Here is a 17,074-nt window from a genome sequence, read left to right on the forward strand (position 1 = left end):
CTGTGGTCAACTAATCTATGACAAAGTAGGCAGGAATATACAATGGAGAAAAGGTGGTATCTTTAGTAAGTTGTGCTGGGAAAACTGGACTGCTAGGTGTAAAAGAATAAAATTAGAACACTCCCTAATACTGTATACAAAAATAAACTCAAAATGGATTAAAAACCTAAATATAAGATCAGATACTATGAAACTCTTAGAGAAAAACAGGGAAAAACACACTCTACATAAATAACTGCTAAATATTTGATTGATCTTTTCATTTCAGAGACAGTGGCATATTTCTTTAATCTTTTTTGTTTGTTTGTTTTTATTACACAAATCTAAGAGATTGATTGTTCACATTGGTTTGATTTGGTGTGGTTGTCATTTACTGTTACCCTTTCAGGGAAGCTCTGAAATCTGTAATATACAGATGAGCCTTAACTATGAGCAGGCAGATTTAGAGGTATGACCATTTCCAGCCAGTAATTCTGGTTTCTGAAGGATGTCACAACTGAGTCTTTATACACCCACCCTGCTTTTCAGCAGCACGTGGATTTTGTTTTCTTAAATTGGGTCGATTGCTTCACCTTCTCTTCCTGAAAAGCAGTGTGCCTCTGATTTCATTTAAGTTTGTGAGTCTTTTACAGTAAAATTCTACAAGAGAAGAGGTGTGTAGAGCTGTTAACCATTAAATGTAAAGAACAATAGGATGATCCACTACTCTTGAATTCACAGGACAAATTTAATGGTGAAATTGGGACACATCTTAAAAAAATAACTGGAAGTACTGGTAAATTATTTTTATATTTGTTTCCCAGATTGAAATTTTTTTTCACAAATTCTCAGGTAGCATTACTCTAGAATTTTAGAACATATTGTTTCATGAACAGAGAGGCAATGTTAATCTAAATTATAAAAATGCTGAAGTGGTAGATAATACTAAGATCTATTTATATTTAAACTACATTTGGGACTTTCTATAAAAATAAAGAAACCTGAGCTTATTTCATGAAGTGAAGTATGTGGTTCCCATGTATTGCTTCTGGAATTAATTCTGTTAACTTTGATGATACCACTTAAAGAAATCATCCCGTCATTATGTTTCTCTAGGAATTGATTACATATGACTGTTTTAAAGAAAACTTACCAAATCTTTCATTGAAAAACATACAAATGTGATAAAGAAGTAATTCCAAGAGAATCTGAATAAAGGGGTGATTTATCACTCTAAGTTATTGTTGTTCAGTTGCTAAGTCACGTACAACTGTGACCCCATGGAGTACAGCACACCAGGCTTCCCTGTCCCTCACCATCTCCTGGATTTTGCCCAAGTTCATGTCCACTGAATCAACGATGCCATCCAATCATCTCATCCTGTCTCCCTCTTCTTCTGCCTTTAATCTTTCACAGCATCAGGGTCTTTTCCAATGAGTCAACTGTTTGCATCAGGTGGCCAAAGTATTGAAGCTTCAGCTTCAGGTTCAGTCCTTCCAAAGAATATTCAGGGTTGATTTCCTTTAAGATTGATTAATTTGATCTCCTTGTTTTCCAAGGGACTCTCAATAGTGTTCTCCAGTACCACAGTTTAAAAGCATCGATTCTTCAGCACTCTGTTATTGTCCAGGTCTTGCATCTGTACATGACTATTGGAAAGACCATAGGTTTGATTATATGGACCTTTGTCAGAAAAGTGATATCTTTGCTTTTTTAACACACTGTCTAGTTTTGTCATAGCTTTCCTGCTCAGAAGCAATCATCTTCTAATTTCAAGGCTATCGTCACCACCTACACTGACTTAAGAGTCCAAGAAGAGGAAATCTATCACTGCTTCTAAATTTTCCCCTTTATTTGCCATGAAATGGTGGGACTAGATGCCATGATCTTAGTTTTCTTAATGTTGAATTTTAATCTGGCTTTTTCACTCTCCTCCTTCACCTTTATCAAGCGGTATCATTAAATCAATGAAGTCAGTTTTTAAGTGAACCAAAACCCCTAGTTATTAACTTGTAAATGATGCCTAACTGGATATGTGAATCCAAACTCACAGAGTTACCCTGAGAATGAGCAGGAGGGAACCACTGGTTTTCCTCTTTATAAACTTCAGTTGAAAGGAAAAGATGGCTTAAAAAAAATTTTTTTTTTAAGTCCTCTAGTTCTGTTTCCTCCTTCTTCCTTGGCAGAGATGGACATTCAGAAGGAAGACAGTTCTATGGATGCTGCCTGTCTCATCTTGGTTATTTTTCAAAATATGCTGAAAATACATTTTTCATGTACTGAAAACTTGCTAACTTACTGTTAACTGATGAAAGTTCATCAGAAATTAGTGCTGATAGGGATGCTAAAAAGGAAAGGCAGCTCCAAAACTATAAAATGAGTAGTGCCTGAGGATGAAGCACTTTATCACTCAGAGGTTCAAAGATCACAGGATATAAAACTCTGGAAATGAATCATTGATATGTTGCTTCTGTTAAAAAACAAAAACAAAACACCTTATATACTGAGATTTGGAATTAAGAATATAATATGGGGGCTTCCCCCGTTGTTCAGTGATAAAGAGTCTGCCTTCAATGGAGAAGTGGGATCCATCCCTGAGTTAGGAATATTCCCTGGAGGAGGAAATGGTAATCCACTCCAGTATTCTTGCCTGGGAAATCCCATGGACAGAGGAACCTGGCGGGCTAGAGTCCGTAAGGTCCACGACTTAGCAACTAAACAATGACAACAATGTCATGTCAAACCTGGGAAGAAATTGTACAGTTAAATGGCTGACATTGATAGTGTCTCTGTTAGGACACAAGTGTGTCTCATCACACAGGAAACCAAGATACAGAAACCTGGGTATCAGCAGCCTGTGCATCAAGAACCACGTGGTTCAGTCCTTGCAGTGGAGACAGGTCACATGTCCATTTCCCTGGGCCTTGTGTTAGGTGAACTTCCTTTACTGCTGGCCCTGCTCTAGTAAAAGCTTTTCCCCATCTGTTGATTGCACTTCAGTGTCTCCTTCTGACCCACACCAGATTTTCTTTTTGAAAAGTAAGACAGTTCCACAAAATTTGGAAACCACTTGACATCTGTGTTCCCCTCCTATGAGGGGCATCAGCACCTACTACACAGAGTGCACATAGCAATGATGGAGACAGGCTGCCTTATAAGTCCAGTTTATTGTTTTTCAGATTTGCTATATTCTATTATTTTCCCAAGCTCAAAAACAATCTGAAGTATTCTATACTGAGATGTATAGTTTTAAATAGGTATTATTTGTTCTATTTTCCTTAAATTATAAGTTTTTCAGTGCTTTCCTTTGTTTAAAGTGTAATATGATATCTTGGAGTCAGTTAATTGTTATAAGAATATATCCTTTTTACAATTACACTTAATAAGAAAGCAGTGATAGATATAAATTATTTATCCATATGAATTTAGTTTCTAATTTACAGAAACAGGTATGTCACGCAATTAGAGTCACTTATGTCTTCATTCATGTTGTTGCTGTTTGTCGTGTCTGACTCTTTGCAATCCCATGAACTCTATCCTGCCGTGTTCCTCTGCCCATGGGATTTCTCAGTCAAGAATACTGGAGTGGGTTGCAATTTCCTTAGCCAGGGGATCTCACCCAGGGTCAAAGCCAAGTCTCCTGCTTTGCAGGCAGATTCTTTACCACTGAGCCACCAGGGAAGCCCACCTTCATCCAGCCAACAAATATCTACTGAGAGCTTGTTAGGCAATGTTTCAGATTCTGGGGCTATCACAGTCATCAGGAGACAAAATGTCTGTCCTTCTGGAGCTGAAATTCTCCTGGAGAAGCTGAAAAGCAAACCAATGCATATGTAACAAAATCTCAGTGCTGATACATGCAAAGGAGAAAAGCGAAGCAGAACTTGAGGAGGAGCTAGCCGATAGCATTATTAATAATGGGCAATATATATTGATCTGTTACAAATTCTGCATGTATTGACTCATTTAATATTCTTAACACTGTTAGGAGGTACACACCTTCATAATTATATTATGGTCTTACTTAGAGTTTAGGAAAATAAGATAGAGTAGGTTCAGGAACTTACCCAGTTGGCACAGCCAGGTAAGACTTATCCCCAGGCTGCCTGGCTTCAAGTCTCCAATTTATTTTTGTTTGGCTGAAAAAAAAGTAGTCAAAAGAGTCTAAAATGTGGTACTTTCGTGCAATCTCAGAAATGACAGAATGATCTCAGTTCATTTCCAAGGGAAACCATTCAGTATCACAGTAATCCAAGTCTATGCCCCAACCACTAATGCCAAAAAAGCTGAAGTTGAACAGCTCATTGAAGACCTAGAAGACTTTCTAGAACTAAAACCAAAAAAGATGTCTTCTTAATCATAGGGGACTGAAATGCGGAAGTAGGAAGTCAAGAGATACCTGGAGTAACAGGCAAGTTTGGCCTTGGAGGGCAAAATGAGGCAGGGCAAAGGCTAACAGAGTTTTGCTAAGAGAACGTGCTGGTCATAGCAAACACCCTTTTCCAACAACATAGGAGACAACTCTACACATAGACATCACCAGATGGTCAATACTGAAATCAGATTGATTATATTCTTTGCAACCAAAGATGGAAAAGCTCTATACAGTCAGCAAAAACAAGACCAGGAGCTGACTGTGGTTCAGATCATGAACTCCTTATTGCAAAACTCAGGCTTAAATTGAAGAAAGTAGGGAAAACCACAAGCTATTCTGATATGACCTAAAACAAATCCCTTACAAATTATACAGTAGAAGTGACAAGCAGATTCAAGGGATTAGTTCTGATAAGACAGAGTGCCTGAAGATCTATGGACAGAGGTTTGTAACACTCTATAGGAGGTGGTAACAAAACCATCCCCAAGAAAAAGAAATGGAACAAGTCAAAATGGTTGTCTGAGAAGGCCTTACAAATAGCTGAGGAAAGAAGAGAAGCTTAAGGCAAAGGAGTAAAGGAGATATACCCATCTCAATACAGAGTTCCAAAGAATAGCACAGAGAGATAAGAAAGCCTTCCTAAGTGATCAATGCAAAGATATAGAGGAAAACAATAGAGAAGGAAAGACCAGAGATCTCTTCAAGAAAATTAGAAATACCAAGAGAACATTCCTGCAAGGATGGGCACAATAAAGGGCAGAAATGGTATGGACCTAACACAAGCAGAAGATATTAAGTAGCAGTGGCAAGAATACATGGAAGAACTATAAAAAAAAAAAAAAAAAGATATTAATGACCCAAATAGCTACAATGAAGTGATCACTCACATAGAGACAGACATCCTGGAACACGAAGTCAAGTGGGCCTTAGAAAGCATCATGATGAAGAAACCTAGTGGAGGTGACGGAATTCCAGCTGAGCTATTCCAAATCCTAAAAGATGATGCTGTGGAAGTGCTGCACTCAATATGTCAGCAAATTTGGAAAACTCATCAGTGGCCACAGGACTGGAAAAAGTCAGTTTTCATTCCCATCCCAAAGAAAGGCAGTGCCAAAGAACGTTCAAATTACCACAAAATTGCACTCATTTCACATGCTAACAAGGTAATGCTCAAAATCCTTCATGCTAGGCTTCAATAGTACATGAACCAAGAACTTCCAAGTGTATAAACTGTAGTTAGAAAAGCCAGAGGAACTGGAGATCAAATTGCCAACATCCATTGGATCATCGAAAAAACAACAGAATTCCAGAAAAATGTCTTTTTCATTGACTACACTACAGGCTTTTACCATGTCGGTCACAGCAAACTGAGGAAAATTCTTAAAGAGATAGGAATACCAGACCACCTTACCTGCCACCTGCTAAACCTGTATGCAGGTCAAGGAACAACAGTTAGAACCAGACATGGAACAACTGGTTCCAAAGCAAAATTTGGACTGCTTCAAAATTGGGAAAGGAGTACATCAAGACTATATATTGTCACACTGCTTATTTGCAGAGTACATCATGTGAAAAGCTGGGCTGGATGAAGCACAAGCTGGAATCAAGATTGCTGGGAGAAATAGCAATAACATCATATATGCATCTGACACCACCCTAATCATAGAAAGTGAAGAAGAACTAAAGAGCTTCTTGATAAAAGTGAAAGAGAGGTGTGAAAAAACTGGCTTAAAACTTAGCATTCAAGAAACTAAGACCATGGCATCCTGTCTCATCACTTCATTGCAGTAGATGGGGAAACAGTGGAAACAATGGCAGACTTTATTTCCAAAATCACTGCAGGTGGTGACTGCAGCCATGAAATTAAAAGATGCTTGCTTCTGGGAAGAGGAGCTGTAACAAACCTAGACAAAATATTAAAAAGCAGAGACATCACTTTGCTGACAAAGTCCATGTAGTCAAGCCTATGGTTTTCCCAGTAGTCATGTACCAATGTGAGAATTGGACCATAAAGAAGGCTGAGCACTGAAAAATTTATGCTTTTGAACTGTGGTTCTGGAGAAGATTGTTGAGAGTCCCTTGGACAGCAAGGAGATCAAACCAGTCAATCCTAAAGGAAATCAACCCTGAATTTTCCTTGGAAGGACTGATGTTGAAGCTGAAGCTCCAATACTTTGGCCACCTGATGTGAAGAGATGACTCATTGGAAAACACCCTGATCCTGGGAAAGATGGAAGGCAGGTGGGTAAGGGTACAAAAGTGGACTAGATGGTTGGATGGCATCACCAACTTAATGGACCTGAGTTTGAGCAAACTCCAAGCAATAGTGAAGGACTGGGAACACTGGCCTTACAAATAGCTGTGAAAAGAAGAGAAGTGAAAAGCAAAGGAAAAAAGGAAAGGTATAAGCATCTGAATGCAGAGATCCAAAGAATAGCAAGAAGAGATAAGAAAGCCTTCCTCAGCGATCAATGCAAAGAAAGAGAGGAAAACAACAGAATGGGAAAGACTAAAGATTTCTTCAGAAAATTAGAGATACCAAAGGAACATTTCATGTAAAGATAGGCTTGATAAAGGACGGAAATGGTATGGACCTAACAGAAGCAGAAAATATTAAGAAGAGGTGGCAAGAATACATAGAATAACTGCACAAAATAGATTTTCATGACCCAGATAATCACAATGGTGTGATCACTCATCTACAGCCAGACATTCTAGAATGTGAAGTCAAGTGGGCCTTAGAAAACATCACTACAAACAAAGCTAGTGGAAGCGATGGAATTCCAGTTGAGCTATTTCAAATCCTGAAAGATGATGCTGTGAAAGTTCTGCACTCACTTTCTCACTCATTTCCAAAAATGCCAGCATATTTGGAAAACTCAGCAGTGGCCACAGGACTGGAAAACGTCAGTTTTCATTCCAATCCCAAAGAAAGGCAATGCCAAAGAATGCTCAAACTACCACACAATTGGACTCATCTCACATGCTAGTAAAGTAATGCTCAAAATTCTCCAAGCCAGGCTTCAGCAATACGTGAACTATGAACTTCCAGATGTTCAAGCTGGTTTTAGAAAAGGCAGAGGAACCAGAGATGAAATTGCCAACATCCGCTGGATCATGGAAAAAGCAAAAGAGTTCCAGAAAAACATCGATTTCTGCTTTATTGACTATGCCAAAGCCTTTGACTGTGTGGATCACAATAAACTGAAAAATTCTGAAAGAGATGGGAATATCAGATCACCTGACCTGCCTCTTGAGAAATCTGTATGCAGGTCAGGAAGCAACAGTTAGAAATGGACATGGAAGAACAGACTGGTTCCAAATAGGAAAACGAGTACGTCAAGGCTGTATATTGTCACCCTGCTTATTTAACTTATATGCAGAGTACATCATGAGAAACCCTGGACTGGAAGAAACACAAGCTGGAATCAAGATTGCCGGGAGAAATATCCATAACCTCAGATATGCAGATGACACCATCCTTATGGCAGAAAATGAAGAGGAACTAAAAAGCCTCTTGATGAAAGTGAAAGTTGAGAGTGAAAAAGTTGGCTTAAAGCTCAGCATTCAGAAAATGAAGATCATGGCATCCGGTCCCAACACTTCATGGGAAATAGATTGGGAAACAGTGGAAACAGTGTCAGATTTTATTTTGGGGGGCTCCAAAATCACTGCAGATGGTGACTACAGCCATGAAAGTAAAAGACACTTACTTCTTGGAAGGAAAGTTATGACCAACCTAGATAGCATATTGAAAAGCAGAGACATTACTTTGCCAACAAAGGTCCATCTAGTCAAGGCTATGGTTTTTCCTGTGGTCATGTATGGATGTGAGAGTTGGACTGTGAAGAAGGCTGAGTGCTGAAGAATTGATGCTTTTGAACTGTGGTGTTGGAGAAGACTCTTGAGAGTCCCTTGGACTGCAAGGAGATCCAACCAGTCCATTCTGAAGGAGATCGGCCCTGGGATTTCTTTGGAAGGACTGATGTTGAAGGTGAATCTCCAATACTTTGGCCACCTGATGTGAAGAGTTGACTCATTGGAAAAACTCTGATGCTGGGAGGGATTAGGGGTAGCAGGAGAAGGGGATGACAGAGGATGAGATGGTTGGATGGCATCAGTGACTCGATGGACGTGAGTCTGAATGAACTCCAGGAGTTGATGATGGACAGGGAGGCCTGGCGTGCTGAGATTCATGGGGTCGCAAAGAGTTGGACATGACTGAGTGACTGAACCAAACTGGTAACACTGGTATGCTGCTGTCCATGGGGTTGCAAAGTGTTGGGCAGGACTCAGCAACTGGACGACAATAACCTGTATCCGTATGCTTTGGGAAATAAAATGTTGTATTTTATTTTTCATGTGTTTTCATTCACTATAATGCATTTATGACATTGAAGAAAAAGTACTTGACTGGTCCAGTATTTGTAGGATTAAACTTGGGAAAGAACCATCATCAGAATGGGCTCCAGGATTACTAATGTATAAGGGGCAGTTTGCCATTGCTTGAACTTGCATATATTGAACTTTAGAAAATAGTAAAGGGCCAATAATCTTATATCTTCAGAGAACAAGATTTTCTGTAAAATTTTTGAAAATTTTTCTCTAGTGTATGAATTCCTATGCAAAATATACTTTGGGAAACTTGACTCAACCATAAAGATCCTTTTAACTTTTATGTTTAAATCACATTGGGAGAAATAGCTTCACCTTTTGATAGACTCCCTTAACTAACCCCTAGGTGGGTTTCTGATGGATGTCCTGTGGTGGGAATGGGAGACATTGAGATCTTTCTGTCCTGAGTTGACTCCATCATCTTTCTCAGTGAACACTCATTGGAAGGAGCTCTCCCCCACCACCTGGCTATACATGTAAGATACATAAGAAGTCCTGAGCATGTCAAAGCTCTTATGTCTAAGAGGCTTGTCTACTTCAGTAGCAGTTTGCTTAGAAAAATGTCATTCTTTCTGTATCCACAGGTACAACTCAAAGAATCCATCGAAGGTCTTCCTGCTAAAATGAATACTGAATTAGCAGAATCTGGATTGAACTTGAGTGTTGGTCAGAAACAACTGGTGTGCCTTGCCAGGACTATTCTCAGGAAGAATCAGATATTGATTCTTGACAAAGCCACATCATACGTAGATCCAAGGTGTGGAGCTGAGCCCCTGGAAATCTTGAACTGACTTGTAAATGTGGTAAATGGAAAACTTTTAGTGAATCTTCAAAATGTTTCTAAGTGCTCGCTTGGCTCATGGATATCGTTGATAATATTAATTCCAGAAACAAAGGATAAAACCAGGACATGTTATATGGTGTTAATGTCATTATGAGGCACCATAAGAAAGCTGAATTCCTAAATCCAGCTCCTGATAGTTTCAAGCAATGTTGAGGGAAGACTAATTTTCCATCATTTTATGAAAAATAGTAAATTTCTAAGTAGACTTTTTATACTTAGTTTTTTTAGGAACAAGACTATATGTTAAAGTATTGACTTTTAAAGACATTGTAAAAATATCATAGGATATTTTTAAGTCTTAAGTCTGCTTTTCCTGTCTTTACTGAACTAAATCAACATCTTTGTTTCTAGAACTGATGAGTTAATACAAAAAAAAATTCATGAGAGATTTGCCCAGTGCACTGTCCTGACCATTACACACAGGTTGAGCACCGTTATTGACTGTGAATGGATAATGGTAAGACCCTCACCATTTTAGCCGTTTCCATTTATGTTCAATTGTCAATGTATCCTTCCATGTAAAATTTGATAGGAACCTCCCTTGATATTTCTCTTAGTTTCTTTTCTCATTCCTGAAAATTACTGAGGTACTTAACTATACTTTTAGAATGCACTATTAAATAATATATCCAATAATCTTATATTTCATTTTAAAAGTTTATTTGAACTGTCATTTTTTTTGTTTTGTTTTCTTTGTTTGTTTTTGTTTTTGTTTTATGATGGCCAACCATTAAAATATTCCAAACCCAGGTTATAGCTCCATATTTTAGTTGGGTAGAAAACACAATCATTTTCACTGTGTCGTAGTTGTTTCAGCATTTTTGGAGTCCCTTATCAAAAAAATAGACTTGAATTTAGACTGCCAGGAGGTTGATGGCTAAAGTTGAATTTCTCAGGAGTCCATGAGAAGAAAAGGCCTAGTGAGAAAAACAATATTTTTTAACTGAAAGGATTTAATACAAGAAATGTATTAATAGGGATTAGAGGGCTAGAAAAGTGAAACACTGGGGTAATGATTTTAGAAAGCAGCTACCATATCCTCGGACAGATCTCCAGACCTGAGAACTCGGAAGAGAGGCTCTGAAGAATTGATGCTCAGACCTCTGAGGAGAGGTCACTGCCCGGTTGCTGGTCATATTTGTGAGGGGGCAGGATGGGGCTCATTCTCCAGGTGCTAATAGCTGGGAGCTGGAGTCAGGTCCCAGTACCGAGGTGATGCTAGTAGCAGAATCAGGTAGCGCATTAGCTGTTTCCCACCTTCAGTCTCCCTCTAGTGCCCTCTACTGGCAGGACCTAACAAAGGCCACCTGGCAAAAGAGTCTCTGAACTCTTGCAGTGACTTGCAGAGACCCAGCTTCTGCATCACAGATGAGAGTTTGGAAAGAAAGGCAAATCAGGGATGAGAGACTAAATAAACAACCATCGAGTCTCTTACACAATATCTCTGTTCTGTACACACGACAGGCTCCAGGTTTTGGTCTCTGGTTACCTGCCTAGTGTCTTCCTTTCAGGTTTGATTTGCTCTTTCTTCCTTAGTAATTTAATATTTCCTTCCTTAGCTTTATTTCCTTCCTCGATCTATTCCTTTTCTCTCTCTTTTCCGTTTTATCTTTTTCCTCGTCCTTTCCCTCTGTTGCTTGCTCAGTTTCAATAAATGAGAAATGGGATGTGGCTTTATAACATAAGAAAAGCATTCCTCAAAGGAAAAACTTTGGCAGCAAATAATCTCAAGGAATGCAAGATACTTTAACATATTTTGATGGTCCATACAAAACAGTAATAATAACTAGTGAGTAGTCAGTAATACCCACAGTTCCTTATGTCTAAGGATAATAGTACCATCTCTTATGACTTCTTGGGCAGCTTCTGGAATACCACCTCCTGTCCTACTTCACATGCATTGTCAGATGAGATCATCAGTGGGGCACTGAGTAGATACCAGGCTGTTAGCACTGAGGCAGTGCCTGTAGCCTCACTTCCTGAGTTGGGTGTGCACAAGAGTGAGCTCTCAGGAGGCAGAGGACAGGAGTGGGGCATCCCCAACCAAAGGGATGCTCTAGGCTCCAAGCAGTGTGTCTGGTCACCTGGACTAGACATCACAGGAAGCAGGCTCTACCTACAGACTTTCATGAGAGGTGGGGTGGCATTCAAGATTGCCCAACAGTGACTCTTAATTTCTAGAAATGTTTTGTGTCAGGCATCCTTAGTCCTTCATTTTGTGTTCTTGAATGCTAATTAGAAAAGTAAATTTTATTTCTAGTTTTTACCTGTCACTTTATTTTTTCTTACCTCTCAACATTGTATTTCAAAGACTGTCCCCCAACACACCATTTTTCCATAACAAATAAATGATGCTGTGAGATGTACCTGTTTCAAGCCCTTTGTCAGGCTTTAGACATAGCAGCAGAAAGATGGCTCAATCTCCAGCTCAGTTAAGGGTCTGTTCAATTAAATTCTTTGTTCCTGAATGTACCCTGAAGATTTATTTTTGGTTTTTGGTATTACAGCATTAAGGACATTCATGGTAGCTGATTCTTTTTATCATCTAATTCTTAGAAGTACTGTCAGCTTGAAATGTGTGGTTGGTTAGGGAAACTGAAGAAGGACAGAATTAGGAGGATATGTCACCTGGTCAGTCCTAAGGTATTATCACTCAGCACCTGATCTGCAGATGTGAACATCTATATTCTCTGAACAAGTCAGCTTTCTTGATATCAAAATACATTCATTTTTTAATGCTTTATTTACTGATTTGTTGTTCAGTCACTCAGTCATGTCCAACTGTTTGTAACCCCATGGACTGCAGCATGCCAGGCTTCCCTGTCCTTTGCTATCTCCCATAGCTCACTCAAACTCATGTCCATTGAGTCGGTGATCCCATCCAACCATCTCATCTTCTGTCATCCCCTTCTCCTCCTGCCCTCAATCTTTCCCATCATCAAGGTCTTTTCCAGTGAGTTGGCTCTTCACATCAGGTGGCTAAAGTATCGGGGTTTCAGTTGCAGCATCAGTCCTTCCAGTGAATATTCAGGGTTGATTTCTTTTGGGATTGGCTGGTTTGATCTCCTGCAGTCCAGGGAACTCTCAAGAGTCTTCTCCAGCACCACAGTTCAAAAACATCAATTCTTAGGCTGGCACACAGCCTTCTTTATGGTCTAACTCTCACATCCATACATGACTTCTGGAAAAACCATAGCTTTGACTATATGGGCCTCTGTCAGCAAAGCAATGTCTCTACTTTTTAATGCACTGTCTAGGTTTGTCATAAGTTTTCTTCCAAGGAACAAGTGTCTTTTACTTACCAATACCTCCTGGTAAGGAAGTTATAAATTTCTATAATCTCAAATTTTTTCTGTCTTGGTCAATGTCTATGAACAAATATTTAAAGTAGTTTCATGAAGCAGTGCACTGCCCGTCCCTCCCCAACTTTCTAGTTTTGTCTCACTCTGTTCTCCCTCCTTCCTTTACAGCTAAAACCACACTGATGGTCTTTCAGTTCTCCAAATTCAATCTTCACTCTCTTAGAATGCACCCTCTATAGACTGTTGGCTTAGTCTAAGGTGGCTGCAGTGGAAATGGTGAGATGGTGGGACCTGGGCTAGATAAGGAAGTGGAGCCAAGTGGAATGTGTGATGGATTGAACATGGAATCTGAGGGCAGAGAGAGAAGTTGATGCTGGTTTCTGGATGCACAGCCTGAGCATCTGGGTGAGTAGGGAAGATGGAGGGAGAAGGGAAAGGCAAGGGTTCTCTTTGGAGCCTGTCATCTTTGTGATGAATGACCTTGTTTCCAGGAAAGGATCTTACCCTTCACTGTGGAGCTGCTCTTCCCACTCCTGTGTTGGGAGACCTTCAGTTTAAGGTTTCCTGGTTGAGGTCATCAGTGGTGTCATGGGGAGGTCCCACCAGGAGATGTAAACTTGCCCCTGTGTTTACATCTCAGTCTGAGCTGGTTATGGTTGCTGACTCCTTTGGTAGGAATAACAGGATTAGACCTCAGGGCCACCAAGAGACAGGCATCCCCCAGCTTCAGGGTTGGGGATTGTCCTCTGTGCTTCACTCACACCAGGTGTAAAGCTTGTATGTTATTCTAGAGCTTCTAATTACCAGTTGGCTTTCAATGCAGCAAAAACTTCACAAATAATGTTCTTTCTCAAACCTTCAATTTTTGAGGCAATCTTATTTTTATTGCTTGCTTTAGAACTATAGACATACCTTGTTTTATTGTGCTTCCCAGATATTGCATTTTTTACAAATTGAGAGCTTATCATAAACCTGCATTGAGGAAGTCTATAGGCACCATTTTTCCATAAGCATCTGCTTATTCCATGTCTCTGTGTCACCTTTTGGTAATTCTCACAATATATCAGACATTTTCACTACCAGTGCAGTTGCTTTGGTGATCTGTAACATCAATGATCTTTGATATTATTACTGTGACTTACTGAAGTCTCTGATGATGGTTAATATTTTTTAGCAATGCCTTATTTTTAAGTTAAGGTCTGTACATTATTTTTTTTTTCAGACACAATGCTATTGCACACATGCTTGGGTATAATATAGTGTAAACATAATTTCTATATGCCCTGGAAAACCAGAAAATGCACATGACTCACTTTACTGCAATATTCACTATATTCTGGTGTTCTGAAACGGAACCCACAATAGCCCCAAAGGATGCCTATACCTATTCCTTTCTGGAAAGCAGGCAATTGTTTGTTCTGAAAGCTTTAAGGACATAAAGACAAGTCAGTCTGCTGCAAAGCCTGATGCTTCACAGGGCGGGCTGCCAGCCTGGGGGAGGAGCTTGAGGAAGTGGCAGATGCTGATGAAGGAAGGGCATAACCAACAGTGCTGTCACCATAAAGTCCTGTCACTGCAAGTGCTTAAGGTGTAATAATTACATATTGTTGCACTGATGAATACTTCTGCACAAAAATAGGTGGATATTTTCTTTTATTCTGTTTTTTAAAATGATGAGCCCAACTCATAAAAATATATTTTTGTTACAAAAAAAGCAATAAATGTGCAAGGTAGAAATAGGAAATTTTTTAAAAAATCTCATAAAGGGAAGATTACAAAATATACACCACCAGAAAGTAACAGTTGTATAGTGCTATAATATTATTTGGATAAAATTAGAACTATTACTAATTTAATAATTAGTCTTATGCAAAACAGAGTATTTCATCAGCAGAATTTTTATAGCAACAATATATTCTTAAAATCCCCCATATCATTAATTAATTTTCTTTTTTAAATATAAATGTATTTACAATATTGTAATTAGCCTCCAATTAAAATAATTAATTTTCTATATCACAATTTAATATCTGCCTAAAATTTCATCTTAGAGATCAAGTATAATTAATCTGAAACTTTGACATAATATGGTCTTCCCTGGTAGCTCAGACTGTTAAGAATCTGCCTGCAATGCAGGAGACCCAGGTTTGATCCCTGGGTCGGGAAGATCCCCTGAAGAAGGGAAGGGCTACCCACTCCAGTATTCTTGCCTGGAGAATTTCATGGATGAGGAACCTAGCAGGCTGCAGTCCATGGGGTCCCAAAGAGATGAACATGACTGAGCAACTAACACTTTCAATTTAGAGATTATATATTTTTTCAAATTGTCACTTTTATTAAAAAATCTTGAAATAATTAGATGGATATGGTTTTGCTTAGTGTAAGTGAACAAGAGAAAAGGCTTGTTGGGAAACAATTGTGATCCAGTTAATAGCTTTGTGTATGTGTTGGCTCTCTGAACTGATTTACCCTGTTTTGGTTCATTAAACCATACCATTAATGTTTAGGAATTTTATTTTACAAATAAAGTCTCTTCATTTTAAGTATCTTAAAGATGTCATAACAGCATCTAAGTTATGACTAAGCATAAAACTCATAACAGCAACTAAGTTAATCTTCCTCATTTGCTCCGAAATAGTGGAGCAAGACAGACAAATTAGAAATCCTTTTTCTCCTTAGACTCACTACTGTCTCTACATTAGAGAGTTCTTCCTATAGATTTTAGGATTAGCTGGGTGCTTGTGACCTGCTTTCTCTGCAGCCAATAGCACAGCTGTTGCCTCCAATTCCTGCCCACTGCAGTCTTCATATCACCTGAATTCTCCCTAGAACCATGAACAAAGAAGCATGCGACAATCTGCACTTACATTAACAGTATTGTTGTTTGTGGTCAACATTTTCACTGTCTCTAATTCCAAATAATTAGAGAATTCTTTGGAAATGAATGATGAAGAACCAAAACCAGGGACAGGAAACTCAGATTCCACCTCTTTTGTTTATAGTCACTCTTATGATTTTATGTTTTTTGTTTTTTTTTATGTTTCTTCCTAAACACAAACCTCTTCTCAGTAGAATTTTCCCTAGAGAAATCAAAACCAGAAACTGTTGTAACCTCCCCACCTGGAAAGCACAACAGCTCATGCCTAACTAGAGTTTTACTTAAATTCTGTTTTTCACCTTCATGGAACATTTCTTTCAGAAGCCTGCTGCTGCTGCTAAGTCGCTTCAGTCGTGTCCAACTCTGTGCGACCCCATAGACGGCAGCCCACCAGGCTCCCCCGTCCCTGAGATTCTCCAGGCAAGAACACTGGAGTAGGTTGCCATTTCCTTCTCCAATGCATGAAAGTGAAAAGTGAAAGTGAAGTCACTCAGTCATGTCTGACTCTTAGCAACCCCATGGACTGCAGCCTACCAGGCTCCTCCCTCCATCCATGGGATTTTCCAGGCAAGAGTACTACATGGCTGCAACTAGAATACTTCAGAAAAGGAAACTACTTCAAAAACTCCAAAAGATTTCATTCAAGTTTTCAAAGGAAAATAACTAATATGGATGTAGAAAGCACAGTTGGGGAGAAGAGATACTTTAAGAGGGGGGTGCTTATTTGCAAAGGCAGCAGATTTAGGAAAGTGACTGTGGACGTGACCGTGAGCCAGCCTTCATCATCCCCCTAGTGAGAGACTAATTTATTATTTCAAGATCTAGGAAAGGATTTTGAGTTAATACTTGCCATGTTGCCCTGTCACTGAGAAAATCATGGGCACCCATTTTACCAATGAGGGACCCACGATGCAAGTTTGGACAGCTGTCCCTGTGTCCTCACCTGGCAACCAGAAACAGAGATATGACACAGACCTTCCCCTTGCAACTCTACTTGTTGATAAGTGGGGCTCTATCTCTATTGTTGTCATCATTTCTTATCGGGCTTTAACTCCATCCTCTCCTGCCCCCCACCTCTCTGTGCACTCACCCACCTCTCTTTGCATTCCTCTTTTTCGCTGATGGCATCTTGCTAATGAATGGATCAAGTTATCTTGCAGTGGGTCCGTTTAATTTTTCTATCTAGACAGCTACCAGGAATGTCTACACATAAACAGGTTTGATAAACATGTCTTCATTGAGCTTATGTAACTCATTTACTTATCCAACATAATGTGCTTTTACTTAACCTACTAGAGCTT

General features: G+C 39.3%; 1 protein-coding gene across 5 annotated transcripts in view; it reads left to right on the forward strand.

The window, feature by feature from the left end:
- Nucleotides 1-17,074, forward strand: part of LOC113888460 (multidrug resistance-associated protein 4-like) — a 176,782-nt gene that overhangs the window by 148,273 nt on the left and 11,435 nt on the right. For 4 of the 5 annotated variants that reach the window (XM_027535582.1, XM_027535583.1, XM_027535586.1 and 1 more), the window contains 2 exons: nt 9,334-9,506; nt 9,945-10,050. In XM_027535582.1, coding sequence (XP_027391383.1) covers nt 9,334-9,506; nt 9,945-10,050 — 279 coding nt within the window. Of the gene's footprint in view, nt 1-9,333; nt 9,507-9,944; nt 10,051-13,063; nt 13,301-17,074 lie in introns of all 5 variants that reach the window. The other variant, XR_003509979.1, reaches the window with a different exon arrangement.

The sequence above is a fragment of the Bos indicus x Bos taurus genome, unplaced genomic scaffold (genome assembly GCF_003369695.1).
Source record: "Bos indicus x Bos taurus breed Angus x Brahman F1 hybrid unplaced genomic scaffold, Bos_hybrid_MaternalHap_v2.0 SuperScaffold_100147, whole genome shotgun sequence".
In the NCBI taxonomy this organism is placed as follows: domain Eukaryota; kingdom Metazoa; phylum Chordata; class Mammalia; order Artiodactyla; family Bovidae; genus Bos; species Bos indicus x Bos taurus.